This window comes from Leucoraja erinacea, chromosome 6 (genome assembly GCF_028641065.1).
Source record: "Leucoraja erinacea ecotype New England chromosome 6, Leri_hhj_1, whole genome shotgun sequence".
Taxonomy (NCBI): domain Eukaryota; kingdom Metazoa; phylum Chordata; class Chondrichthyes; order Rajiformes; family Rajidae; genus Leucoraja; species Leucoraja erinaceus.
The window spans coordinates 71,964,360-71,979,586 of record NC_073382.1 but is presented as its reverse complement, the minus strand read 5'-3'; the positions used below and the strand labels follow the sequence as shown (position 1 = coordinate 71,979,586).

Sequence of the window (15,227 nt, the reverse complement as noted above, 5' to 3'; positions counted from 1 at the left end):
CAGATGGAGTTTAATGCTGATAAATGTGAGGTGCTACACCTTGGCAGGACAAATCAAAATAGGACGTACATGGTAATAGGTAGGGAATTGAAGAATACAGTTGAACAGAGGGATCTGGAAATAACCGTACATAGTTCCTTGAAGGTGGAATCTCATATAGATAGGGTGATAAAGAAAGCTTTTGGTATGCTAGCCTTTATAAATCAGAGCATTGAGTATAGAAGCTGGGATGTAATGTTAAAATTGTACAAGGCATTGGTGAGACCAAATCTGGAGAGTATGGTGTACAATTTTGGTCGCCCAATTATAGGAAGGATGTCAACAAAATAGAGAGAGTACAGAGGAGATTTACTAGAATGTTGCCTGGGTTTCAACAACTAAGTTACAGAGATAGGTTGAATAAGTTAGGTCTTTATTCTCTGGAGCGTAGAAGGTTAAGGGGGAACTTGAAGGAGGTCTTTAAAATGATGAGAGGGATAGACAGAGTTGATGTGGACAAGCTTTTCCCTTTGAGAATAGGGAAGATTCAAACAAGAGGACATGACTTCAGAATTAAGGGACAGAAGTTTAGGGGTAACATGAGGGGGAACTTCTTTACTCAGAGAGTGGTAGTGGTGTGGAATGAGCTTCCAGTGGAAGTGGTGGAGGCAGGTTCGTTGGTATCATTTAAAAATAAATTGGATAGGCACATGGATGAGAAGGGAATGGAGGGTTATGGTATGAGTGCAGGCAGGTGGGACTAAGGGAAAAAAAGTTGTTCAGCACGGACTTGTAGGTCTGAGATGGCCTGTTTCCGTGCTGTAATTGTTATATGGTTATATATCCAGAACTCATGCACTCCATTCCTTCCCCCATCCCCCTATATATCCATAAATGATTGGAAAATTATAGCCAATTTTCATTGAACTCCACCCTTAATTTCTTCAGGAATCCAGTTTGTACAATTTGCCTTTATAGTGCCTTCTCTTTATTAATTTATAGCCAAAATGCCATTTGCTGAAACTCCAGGGTTATCTTCCTCCTTGGCAAAGACAGATGTACTGAGTTAGTTATTCACTTGGCCATGTCCTCTGTCTTCAGGAGTAGATATACTTTTGTCCCTAAACAGCCCCACCTCTCTATACCATACATTTATTGTATCAGCCTGAACATGTCTGAATCAGTTAGATGGATGACCTGAACCATCATCTATCCATGTTCTCCAGCGATGCTGCCTGACCATGAGTTACTCTGGTATTTTGTGTCTTTGGTAAACCAGCATCTGCAGTTCTTTGTTTCTACATTTATTGTTGACTTGTATATAAAAGATGCTTGGAATCCCTTAAGGTTGTCTCCAGATTTCTCGCATACTGCGCCTTTCATTTTGCTTTCTTTCTTTTCTCCCAGTCCTTTGTATAATCAGCGACATAAAAACACAAAATGGAATAGCATTTAGCAGGTCAGGCATCACTTATGGATAGGGGGACAAGAGATAATGTTTCAAGTTAATTACCCTTATTCAGAACTTCAAAATGCTGAAGATGTTGAGCAAATGCAGGGCAGGGAAAGCTGGATGGGGAGGAAAGAAGAAAGGGGAGGATTTGGCAAGGAGAGAATCAATGCAATTGGCTAACAATGCAATAAAATAGGACAAGGAAAATCGATGCATGTTTGGGAGCAGTAAATGTTAATCGCTTAATCATTGTCAAAATCACTCATCTGATTTGTCAAACTCATTTTTAAGTCCAGAAAGCTGTAAAATTCCTAATCAAAACCCTTTAAGCTTTCTTAAATTATTTGAGGTGGCCGAGGGTAATGTAAAATGGAGAATTAACAAAATAACTAAAATGAACTGCATTTCGCATTTAGGCCAGTTCCTTTTTTTTCCAGCCAAACATTGGGTAATGATTTTGCAATTGCATTTAATGGATTTCTGCATTTAGATTTTTTTTCTCTCTTGTCTCATTGCTGCTTACCTTATCAGTGCTCATCATCCTTTTGGTCATTTAAGCTGCTGATTCATCGAATCTCGCATGAACCCTGTTGTTTTTTCCTCTTCTATCCTACTTTCCTCACATCTGCATTTGCTTAAAACGTTAATGTCTCTAATTTCAGTCCCGATGAAAGGTTATTATCTTGAAAAATGATTATTTCTTTCTTCACAAATGCTGTCTAATTGCTTGAATGTATGCTCCACTTTGTGTTTAGTATTGAGGCAAGCATGATCAACAATTTTATTTTCCAAGAATGTGTTACTTTATGCATAACTAGTTATCGGATCGATAACACAATAGGGTTGATCAATTGCAGAAAATAATCTTATTGTCAATAACCTTAAGGCCACAATCCCCAAAATGACCTTGAGCATCATCCTTATGAAGTTACATTTTATACCTGTATTTATAGGGTAATAAACCACAGGCTTACTTTTATAGACATTTGAAACTACACACCTCAAAAACCTTGAAGTTTGCTGACATTACAGATGTAATAAAATTTCAAGTTGAGATGTGAAATTCTGAAGTGCCTATTGACTTCAGGGTTCGAATAAAAAGTTCTCCACATGAGGCACTGGGAGTTGGGGAAAAACTTTGCTTACCTCATTAATGTATAGATGACAATCACGGTCTTAACTTTGGCAACAGTCCATTTTTTAACTGACACTCAGTTTAAATTGAAGCTTTTTCTGAAAATCAAGTTTGCTCAAGTTGGTCAATTTCCTTTTGATACTAAAAACCATTGGGAGTTAAAGGTATAAAATTGAACTATTGCTCTGCTAAGAAAATTATGCTCTATATAAGTTAGCATGCAAGTATGGTGAGCAATTTGAAAGATGGAGGCTATTTTTATTCCAAGAGGTTTATAATATAAGAGCTGAACTAAATATTGCTGAAATGACTTTGTGGATTTTGTAAGGTATCAACAAAAGTGCAATGTACAGTTTTAGTCTCCCATAATCAAGAAGGCTATATTTGTCTTGCAGAGATGATAACCAATGCTCACTAAATAGATTCCTGGGTTGACAGAGCCAGGTAGTGAGAAGAGATTAACAGAATAAGTTTAGATCTAAATGAACTGCTTACAATTTTGAGCGTTTGACAAAGGAGGGTGGTGAATTTGTGGAATTCTTTGCCACAGACGGCTGTGGAGGCCAAATCAATGGATATTTTTAAGGCAGAGATAGATAGATTCTTGATTAGTATGGGTGTCAGAGGTTATGGGGAAGAAGGCAGGATAATGGGGTTAGGAACGAGAGATAGATCAGCCATGATTGAATGGCAGAGTAGACTTGATGGGCAGAATTGCCGAAGTCTGCTCCTATCACATGACCTTATGACATGCCAAGAGGACAGTTCCCTGGCTGGAGAGCCATAAACTAGGAGTTATACTCTCAGAATAAGGGGATGGCAATCTAGTACTGGAAGGTGGAGTATTTTTTTCATTTAGAAGTTTAGAACTTTAGAATTCTGTCATTACATTCAAGACTGGTAATAATGTCTTTGGGAATTAAGGAAGAAGGAATTTTTTTGTGAACAAGTGGAGTTGATTGTTTAAGTTCAGTTGCGATCCTATTGGGAAGAACAAGTTTGAAGAACTGTGTGGATAAATACCCTATTTCCAATCTTATTATCTTCTATCCCACCTTTAAGGACTACCAAAGGCAACTGCAGTTAACAAGCTTAAGTTCCTAATATTTAGCATAGAGATAATAATTAATAGAATGCACAAGAATATTTAAGAAGTTCATGATGTTAAGCATTATAGCATTATAAATATTCACCCACATATACATAGAAAAGTGTTCCAGGTATCAGTAAACCAGAACTGGTGCATTTGGGGCATATCATCCCATTTGTAATTGTTTGATTCTGCTGTAAATATTTTATGTCACTGCTGATAATTTGACTTTTTAAATTCAACATCTGATAGCATGGTATTAAATAAGCAGAACCACCACAATGCATCTACCTTTTAGTCAAAAATAATGTATGTCATTTTAAAAATTATCTTTGTGCACATTATATGAAATCTGTTGAACATTGTATTTTTGTAGTATAAATATCAAATCAACATTGATGGGACAGTGGCAGCCTACAGAATGCCTTACTTGCTAGCAGGAGACAGTGTCATTCTAAAGCAAAATTCAGTCTACTATGAACACTTCTACAATGATCTGACACCATGGGAGCATTACATTCCATTTAAAAGTGATTTAAGTGATCTTCTGGATAAAATTCAGTGGGCAAAATCTCATGATGAGAAGGTAGGTATATGTTCTATTTTCCCTATTCATAGGTAATAATTGGATATTTTTATTTTGATTTTCGGATTTGCATGTATTGAATTATTTAAGTACCATAGATGTAAAGCTCACTGGTCTATAATTTGCTTGTTCACCTTAGCTTTCTGCAAGGGACCGAATAGAAACATAGAAAATAGGTGCATGAGTAGGCCATTCGGCCCTTCGAGCCTGCACCACCATTCAATATGATCATGGCTGATCATCCAACTCAGTATCCCTTACCTGCCTTCTCTCCATACCCCTTGATCCCTTTAGCCACAAGGGCCACATCTAACTCCCTCTTAAATATAGCCAATGAACTGGCCTCAACTACCTTCTGTGGCAGAGAATTCCACAGATTCACCACTCTCTGTGTGAAAAATGTTTTTCTTATCTCGGTCCTAAAAGATTTCCCCCATTATCCTTAAACTGTGACCCCTTGTTCTGGACTTCCCCAACATCGGGAACAATCTTCCTGCATCTAGTCTGTCCAACCCCTTAAGAATTTTGTAAGTTTCTATAAGATCCCCCCCTCAAACTTCTAAATTCTAGCGAGTACAAGCCAAGTCTATCCAGTCTTTCTTCATATGAAAGTCCTGACATCCCAGGAATCAGTCTGGTGAACCTTCTCTGTACTCCCTCTATGGCAAGAATGTCTTTCCTCAGATTAGGAGACCAAAACTGTACGCAATACTCCAGGTGGGGTCTCACCAAGACCCTGTACAACTACAGTAGAACCTCCCTGCTCCTATACTCAAATCCTTTTGCTATGAATGCTAACATATCATTTGCTTTCTTCACTACCTGCTGCACCTGCATGCCTACTTTCAATGACTGGTGTACCATGACACCCAGGTCTCGTTGCACCTCCTCCTTGATCTCAACATGCTCTAGAACAACAAAATACCTCTCACTGATCTCACTATTTTCCTGTCCTTCACCATGGTGAATACCGATGCAATGTGCACATTTAATAGCTCGCCCATTTCCCCAGACCTCAGGCATAAATTCTCTTGTTTGCCCTTGTGCGGTTATAACCTTTCCCCAGCTATTTTGTTTTATTTTAAAGTATGTATAAAATGCAATGTTGATTTTCCTCAATCCTACTCGCCAAGGACTTTTTATTACCTCTTGTAGGCCACCAGATTCCCTGTTTAAATTATTTTCTGCTTAATTTTTATACCTCAAGGATCCAGTCCTAAACCGTACACATGCTCTTTATTTACTTTTGGATTGGACTTCTACATACGGTTGGACTATCTACATTAGTTGGACTATTTACATACTCTTTCAAGAATCCCTCCTGAATGCACCTAACAAATTCTGCTCCGTTTGAGTCTCTGGCACAAAGGAAGTCCCAGTCAGATTAAATCTAGAATTAATTTTAGATTTATCCGCTGTAATTTTCTGCAACAGTGCAATAGTGAACATTAAATAAGTAAACTTTTAAGTTACTTCAAATCTGGATATGTAATAATCAAGAACACTCTGTAATGGAACATGCTCAACCTTCTGCAAATTAATCTAATCTAAATTGATAAATAAAATAAAAAGTTAGTTGCTAAGACAGTATGAAGATGCCCATTAACATCTACTATTATTTTTTTATTCTATAAGATTTTTATTGTTGCCTGTTTCACAATTTATGCACTTTAACTATGAAAGGGTAATCTATGACTGAAGAATTGTGCTTGTGTAATGGCCGGTTCTCACGGTGCGACCTGACGCAAGATGTCACCAGAGTGAAGTGGTCGAGCACGAGTTCCGCACGATATAACGGGGGGTAGATAAAGAGTTCACACGGTACTCGGCAATTCTGTCATTTGTGCGAGTGACTTGTCCGTCTCCCGATCTTTCCCGTGAACATCGTGGACTGTAGTGTAGTTAATCACGTGGCACAAATGATGTCACTTTTTTTCACACACTATATAAATATCCTCCGTTCGTAGAATTGGCTCATTTGCAGACATGCCTATACAAAGTTGGTTCGAGTACAGGCTGGTTGTTATTTTATTGGTTATTAATTTATTTTATGGCTCTTAGAGACATGATTCCTACTTCAAACAAAGAGGGTGTAAAAGCTGTCTGCCACTACTTTTACATTGCAGCTGCAGAGAACAGACAGACTTATAAGATAAATTAAAGGTAACTGCAAAAACTGCACTTTTACATCTGTAGCATTGTATGTTTTTAAATCATGGATAACATTAAATTGTTCTCCTGTACATAGAAACATAGAAATTAGGTGCAGGTGTAGGCCATTCGGCCCTTCGAGCCTGCACTGCCATTCAATATGATCATGGCTGATCATCCAACTCAGTATCCCGTACCTGCCTTCACTCCATACCTTCTGATCCCCTTGGCCACAAGGGCCACATCTAACTCCCTCTTAAATATAGCCAATGAACTGGCCTCAACTACCCTCTGTGGCAGAGTTCCAGAGATTCACCACTCTCTGTGTGAAAAAAGTTCTCCTCATCTCGGTTTTAAAAGGATTTCCCCCTTATCCTTAAGCTGTGACCCCTTGTCCTGGACTTCCCCAACATCGGGAACAATCTTCCTGCATCTAGCCTGTCCAACCCCTTAAGAATTTTGTAAGTTTCTATAAGATCCCCTCTCAATCTCCTAAATTCTAGAGAGTATAAACCAAGTCTATCCAGTCTTTCTTCATAAGACAGTCCTGACATCCCAGGAATCAGTCTGGTGAACCTTCTCTGCACTCCCTCTATGGCAATAATGTTCTTATTCAGATTTGGAGACCAAACCTGTATGCAATACTCCAGGTGTGGTCTCACCAAGACCCTGTACAACTGCAGTAGAACCTCCCTGCTCCTATACTCAAATCCTTTTGCTATGAAAGCCAACATACCATTCGCTTTCTTTACTGCCTGCTGCACCTGCATGCCTACCTTCAATGACTGGTGTACCATGACACCCAGATCTCGCTGCATCTCCCCCTTTCCCAATCGGCCACCATTTAGATAATAGTCTGCTTTCCCGTTTTTGCCACCAAAATGGATAACCTCACATTTATCCTCATTATACTGCATTTGCCAAACATCTGCCCACTCACCCAACCTATCCAAGTCACCTTGCAGTCTCCTAGCATCCTCCTCACAGCTAACACAACACTGCCCCCCAGCTTAGTGTCATCCGCAAACTTGGAGATATTGCCTTCAATTCCCTCATCCAGATCATTAATATATATTGTAAATAGCTGGTGTCCCAGCACTGAGCCTTGCGGTACACCACTAGTCACTGCCTGCCATTGTGAAAAGGACCCGTTTACTCCTACGCTTTGCTTCCTGTTTGCCAGCCAGTTCTCTATCCACATCAATACTGAACCCCCAATGCCGTGTGCTTTAAGTTTGTATACTAATCTCTTATGTGGGACCTTGTCGAAAGCCTTCTGGAAGTCCAGATACACCACACCCACTGGTTCTCCCCTATCCACGTTACTAGTTACATCCTCGAAAAATTCTATAAGATTCGTCAGACATGATTTACCTTTCGTAAATCCATGCTGACTTTGTCCAATGATTTCACCACTTTCCAAATGTGCTGCTATCCCATCTTTAATAACTGACTCTAGCAGTTTCCCCACTACTGATGTTAGACTAACTGGTCTGTAATTCCCCGTTTTCTCTCTCCCTCCCTTCTTAAAAAGTGGGGTTACGTTTGCTACCCGCCAATCCTCTGGAACTACTCCAGAATCTAAAGAGTTTTGAAAGATTATTACTAATGCATCCACTATTTCTGGAGCTACTTCATTAAGTACTCTGGGATGCAGCCTATTTGGCCCTGGGGATTTATCGGCCTTTAATCCATTCAATTTACCCAACACCACTTCCCGACTAACCTGGATTTCACTCAATTCCTCCAACTCCTTTGACCCGCGGGCCCCTGCTATTTCCGGCAGATTATTTATGTCTTCCTTTGCGAAGACGGAACCAAAGTAGTTATTCAATTGGTCCGCCATATCCTTGTTCCCCATGATCAACTCACCTGTTTCTGACTGCAAGGGACCTACATTTGTTTTAACTAATCTCTTTCTTTTCACATATCTATAAAAACTTTTGCAGTCAGTTTTTATGTTCCCTGCCAGTTTTCTTTCATAATCCATTTTTCCTTTCCTAATTAAGCCCTTCGTCCTCCTCTGCTGGTCTCTGAATTTCTCCCAGTCCTCCGGTATGCTGCCTTTTCTGGCTAATTTGTACGCATCATCCTTCGCTTTGATACTATCCCTGAATTCCCTTGTTATCAACGGATGCACTACCTTCCCTGATTTATTCTTTTGCCAAGCTGGGATGAACAATTTTTGTAGTTCATCCATGCAGTCTTTAAATGTCTTCCATTGCATATCCACCGTCAACCCTTTTAGAATTAATTGCCAGTCAATCTTGGCCAATTCACGTCTCATACCCTCAAAGTAACCTTTCTTTAAGTTCAAAACCATTGTTTCTGAATTAACAATGTCACTCTCCATCCTAATGAAGAACTCAACCATATTATGGTCACTCTAGCCCAAGGGGCCACGCACAACAAGACTACTAACTAACCCTTCCTCATTACTCAATACCCAGTCTAAAATAGCCAGCTCTCTTGTTGGTTCCTCTACATGTTGATTTAGATAACTATCCCGCATACATTCCAAGAAATCCTCTTCCTCAGCACCCCTGCCAATTTGATTCACCCAATCTATATGTAGATTTAAGTCACCCATTATAACTGCTTTGCCTTTGTCGCACGCATTTCTAATTTCCTGTTTGATACCATCTCCAACTTCACTACTACTGTTAGGTGGCCTATACACAACACCCACCAGCGTTTTCTGCCCCTTAGTGTTTCTAAGCTAAACATAAACGAATATATTGTTATAGATACTCACATGAGCACCCGGGATACTCCGCAGCCTTTGTCTCCAGCAGGTTGCGCTTTCTCTCCCTATTTCTATAATCCTCTCTGGATTTGTCATAGAGAATCTCATTGCATTGGTACCACTCCACCAGTTCCCCCTCTTGTTCCCTGTTGAAGTTATATGGCCTTACCTTCTGCCATCTTCCCTTTATGTTATCGTCTGCTGAGGCTATTGGGGAGGCAACAGCTACTGGGGAGGCAATCTCAAATCCACCTTGATCACCCTCTCCCTGCTCCAAAGAGCCCACAGGCAGTGGTATCTCTGGCATCTCCTCTTGCCTCTCCACCTGTCTCTCTTGCTGAGTCTCCTCCTTATTTACCTGCATGGCTAAAAACTTTCTGACTTTCTTTGACCCCTCTCTTTGCGCTTTTCTGAGAGGCATCTCTGCAAGTCTTACTGTGAAAAAGATTCTCAAACAATGACAATTAGGTGGGACGTCCTCGATGGACACATGGTCCATTGGTGATATTGAGACCACCTTTTTTACTCACCTTATGTCCCCTCTGTCAAGCTACCGGGTTTACCGTTCGCAGGAGTTCCCACGGTACCCGCAAGAGTCATTACGGATATCGCACTGGCATCTGCGTTCATACAATGTTGCAACGCTCACCAAAAAGTGCTCGTCACTCTTGGAGAAATTCAAAAATGTGGTCCACGAATGCCGTACTGTTATCGCAGAAGGGTCCCATGATGTTAAACTCTTGTTAAGTCTTGCATCAGGTCGCACCGTGAGAAAGCCCTTTAAGGTTAGTATAGATAAATAGGGTTTTTTTTAATGAATGATTGTATTTCTGTGTGTTCACGTTGAGACCATCAAAATTGATTGCAGGATACTTTGTCGGGGCTCACCAATTATTTCTGCGATCATAATTCCTCGGATGAAAGTGCAGATATTGGCAAGATTGAATGCTTTCTTTGGAAATGTATTTATTTTGTTGTTGTTTTGCTTCATTTATTTCAAAGGCCAAAATGATTGCAAAAGCTGGACAAGACTATGCTAGGAACAATCTTGTGGCAAATCACATCTTCTGTTATTATTTTAAACTCTTCCAGGTAAGTAGAAACTTTTAAGGCCCCAGCAATTTCCTCTCATCCCTCTCTAAATAATGTATGATAGATCCCACCAGGCTCTAGGTACTTATTCACCTTGACATTCTACAAGGAACAGAATCCACCTCCACAAACGTTAAACTTTAGTACACTTTGTTTCCATCACTTAATAGATTTTTGTTTAAAAAATTGAGGATGCCAATTTTATTAGAACATGGCAAGAGTATCATGAGAATGGAAGAAAGAGAAACAGGATTAAGCCATTTTCTCTCTCATGTCTGCTCCACCATGCAATAAGATCAACGCTGGTCTGTTATCTCAGCACCACATCTCTGCATCCATCATTCATCCCTTGGTTCCCAACATATCTAAAATCTATTGATCCATATTTGAATACAATAACTACTGAGCCTCCACAGCTTTGTTAGGTGGAAATTCCAAAAATTCACTGCCCTTTCGTTTCTGCTCTGAATGACTACCCCTTATTTCAATTTTGATGATAAGATCGCGATGAAGGAGATATTTAAGAAGGAACTGCAAATGCTGGAAAATCGAAGGTACACAAAAATGCTGGAGAAACTCAGCGGGAGCAGCAGCATCTATGGAGCGAAGGAAATAGGCGACGTTTCGGGCCGAAACCCTTCTTCAGACTGATGGGGGTTGGGGGCGGGGGGGGCAGGGAGAAGAAAGGAAAAAGGAGGAGGAGCCCGAAGGCTGGGGGATGGGAGGAGTCAGCCCGAGGGCTGAGGAAGGGGAGGAGACAGCAAGGGCTAACAAAATTGGGAGAATTCAATGTTCATACCCCCAGGATGCAGACTCCCCAGGCGGAATATGAGGTGCTGTTCCTCCAATTTCCGGTGTTGCTCGCTCTGGCCATGGAGGAGACCCAGGACAGTGAGGTCGGATATGGAGTGGGAGGGGGAGTTGAAGTGCTGAGCCACCGGGAGGTCAGGTTGATTACAGAGGTGTTCGGTGAAACGATCGCCCAGCCTCCGCTTGGTTTCACCGATGTAGATCTGCTGACATCTAGAGCAGCAGATGAAATAGTTGAGGTTGGAGGAGATGCAGGTGAACCTCTGTCGCACCTGGAACGACTGCTTGGGTCCTTGAATGGCGTCGAGGGGGGAGGTAAAGGGACAAGTGTTGCATCTCTTGCGGTTGCAATGGAAAGTGCCCGGGGAGGGGGTGGTACGGGAGGGAAGGGAAGAATTGACAAGGGAGTTACGAAGGGAGCGGTCTTTGCGGAAGGCAGACATGGGGGGAGATGGGAAGATGTGGCGAGTGGTGAGGTCACGTTGGAGGTGGCGAAACTGACGGAGGATTACTTATTGTATGTGACGGCTGGTGGGGGTGAAAGGTGAGGACTAGGTGGACTCTGCCCTTGTTACGAGTAGGGGGGGGTGGGGAGAGAGAGCAGTGTTGTGGGGTATGGAAGAGACCCTGGTGCAAGCCTCATCTATGGTGGAGGAGGGAAACCCCTGTTCCCTGAAAAATGAGGACATTTCAGATGCCTTGGTGTGGAACGCCTCATCCTGGGAGCAGATGCGGCGTAGACGGAGGAATTGGAAGTAGGGGATGGAGTTTGTTTATAACAAATGAGAACAGAACAATTTAGGAAAATGCTAATGAAAAGGTTAGCCATTTCAAGGGTTGTGAGATTGCTCATACCTCACTTCATCAGCTTTAATTAATAATGGATCTCCCCTTCCCTCCTTTTTCCCTCCCCTCCTCCTCTCTTCAGATTTAATGACTCTTCTCCAGTTGTGAAGTTCCTTGAAAACATTGTTAGGACAGCGATACAAGTGCAAAGTGTTAAGAGTGCAGCAATCTTTTTTTCCCCACTGTATGGGAATTGTTATTTCACTGGTAGTTCTGATCGTTTTTTGGTGGGAAATGCCATAGCAAGAGATAGAGGGGAAAAATGAAAGCAATTGGCAAAGGAAAAAGAATGGCCATGTTTGCTTCGTAGTGAAAGCATCTGAGTTTCAGCAACTTGTTGCTCATTTTCTTACAAATGGAAGAGCAAAGAAGATTTTCCCCTCAGGTGAATTGAATTGAGATCGATTAAATCAGATAATAATGGTCAACTATTATCATCAAAATATCAAAGCACTTCTGCAATCAGTGACTCAGCCCTTTGTCATTCCTGCATCTTGAGTGTTATTGGCTGCAGGTATCCTGCACTTTTGTGTCATATTCTCATTTTTATAATCTTGTACCATTCATTGCACAGCTTTCTCTGAAATAGAATTAAATTACAACATGCTATATTTTATTGTACTCTCTTTAATGTCGTGAGAAGCTCTATGCAATTTACTTATACATTTTTTTCTAAATTACAGCACAAAAGATCATTATCAATATTTCTTTGTTATCAGCTCCTTATCTGCAGATGCCTCTTTATCAGCATTTTATAGCTTTGTGACCCTTGTTGAACTTTGGAATTTCATAACTTAGTGGACTGCCACCACATACTTCGACAGTAGCTGTTAGATTATATGAGGATAACATTTGAATTGAAGGACTCTTGAATAGCTTACTCTTGGAAAATGGAAAACATTGCTTCAAATTGGCTTTGCCAGAAGGGCACAAAGCATTAAAACTAGCCCTGTATGCTACTGGTGTTCAGATGACAGTAGCCACTATTATATTTATCTTTGATGATAACAATTTATGCAATGCCTGGGACTTCACCTACCTGTTATCAGAAGTGGAATTGGGGAACTCTGCTGAATTCAATTGGATGGTTTAATGCAGGAATAATTCTTTCTCAATTGAGTCAAAATATATATCGTACTTTTAAAAAAATGTATTTGATTTGTTCCTTGATAGTCATTTTCTATTGAACTGAGGCCCAAATCTTTACTCCCTGAAATATTTGGGTTAGCATGGTCAAGATAAACTGACTATCACATAATGTATTTTCTTCCCCAGAGGTAAATAAAAAATGCCCATTATTTAACCTTAATACCCATGTTAAATGATTGTTTTGCACTTGTTCACATATAACAATCTACATATGATTACTTATAACATGTACTTTGATTAAAAAAAAGTCACTGTCTGTTGACACTTAGCGTAAAAATTTGTGAAAATTCACCGTTACGCTGTGAATTAAAAACAATTGGTTGGATGGTCTCATGCCAGAGATGTTACTGTCGTCCCACTATAGATGTTATTTTTTTATTGCCATGTGTACGTAAGTTAGTTATTTCCAGAGTGCAATATGATTGGAACAATTTTCAAGTTCAATTGCACAGTTCTGGAGACTTGACTTGGTACGCAATATCATGAATAATACTTGTGGCACTGACACAAATTCCACATTAGATGTACATTGAATGAGGATGTTCCTGAAGCAATGCTCTTTCAGACCCTGCACTCTTTGAGTAAATTCCGATCTGGGATTAGGAATCCCAATCCATTAAATACCTTTCCGACCGCAGCAGTACTAAACCCTCCAAACTCATCCTCTTGACTTTTCTCAACCTTCGATACAACTACAACTACACCACTGGTGAAAGCCCTGACTCATCCTGTGCCCCCCTGTCTCCTGGTCCACCATAGTCTTTTTATCTATTGGCAACTAACCCTTCAAGAACTGAGGATTACACTTGGTATTGAGTCTCTGGTTTGGAAATTCATCGTCAACATATCTTTAACTTTTAACATTACCATTTTATAACCAACATTCTCAGTCTTCCTTATATACATTCTTGTGCAAATTAATTGAAACACGCTCACTCTTGGATATAATACGTCGATGCACATGTAACAGGGTTACCTATTATTCATTAGCATTGCACCATTATGTCTTGTCTATTATATGTCCACCACGGCTCTTTATCAAGTCTTTGACACAATTTGACATTGAATTGACCAGATTCTGACATTTTTAACCTCAATACTACAGCTGAATTATGGTCTGAATGAGCTTAATTGTCATGGTGCAGTACAATTAACCACAAAGATGGGCAGATGGAGCAATATGGGGGAAGGTGATGCGTCTTGATAATTTGGGGGGGGGGGGGGATATAGAAGCTGTGAACTTGTGTGTGTACTGGTCGGAGTGTGAAAGGTTCCTAGTGGGAGTAGTTTACTTGAACTTGGAAAATTCAATATTCATCTCATTGGGCTGTAAGCAACCAAAGCGGAATATGAGGTGGAGTCCGTCTAGTTTGCGCTGGCCTCACTGTGCCAGTGGAGAAGACTAAATCCAATAAACCATGTGCTTGTGAATCTATGCCTGGAAGGGCTGCTTAGGTCTGTGTATAGTATTTGGCGGGGGGGGGAGGGGGAGGGGGGGGGGGGGGGGGTATTGGGACAGGTTGCACCTCTGGAGATACAAGGAACTGCAGATGCTGGAGTCTTGAGCAAAATTCGGAGTGTTTTAACGCCCTGTCCCACAGTACGAGTTCATTTCAAGAGCTCTCCCGAGTTTGCCCCGATTTGAACTCTGAGATTTACGGTAATGGCCACTCGTCAGTACTCGGGGCTCCCGTAGACATTTTTCAACGTTGAAAAATCTTCCCGTGCTTACCTGCCATTAGCGAGTCTTCCCAAGTACCTGCCGTTAGCGTTATGAGCCGCTAAGAGACGTCCCCGAGCTCCGATGTACCAGCTACGTTCATTCTCCGTGCTTACCACGAGTTTGATTGTTGTTTAACTCGTGAGAGCTCTTGGAATGAAATCGTCCGGTGGGACAGGGCATTAGTGTAACTATCCTATTCTGTCTGGGGAAATCTGGGGTGAGAGCAGGTGTGTGGAAATTGGAGGAAATAGGGTGTCTCCATTTAAAATTTTCTCCTTTATTTTCAATTAACGGACAACCCAACTCCTCATTCAATACTGTAGCATGGTACACTACTTGTGCATCCAACTGTTGATTCTTCATCATACCCAAATGTAATCACTCCACTATTAGTATTCATGCTTTACCTGTTTCTTTCTTCAACATGGTTCTTAAACGCTATGACTCTGATAAAGATTTTGATTATC

The 15,227-nt window shown here is 40.8% G+C and overlaps 1 protein-coding gene across 2 annotated transcripts in view; it reads left to right on the top strand.

Moving 5' to 3' along the window:
• The window catches only part of poglut2 (protein O-glucosyltransferase 2), a 56,289-nt gene that overhangs the window by 37,372 nt on the left and 3,690 nt on the right, over window positions 1-15,227 (top strand). For both annotated transcript variants that reach the window (XM_055637370.1, XM_055637369.1), the window contains 2 exons: window positions 4,034-4,243; window positions 10,143-10,232. In XM_055637370.1, coding sequence (XP_055493345.1) covers window positions 4,034-4,243; window positions 10,143-10,232 — 300 coding nt within the window. The remainder of the gene's footprint in view (window positions 1-4,033; window positions 4,244-10,142; window positions 10,233-15,227) is intronic.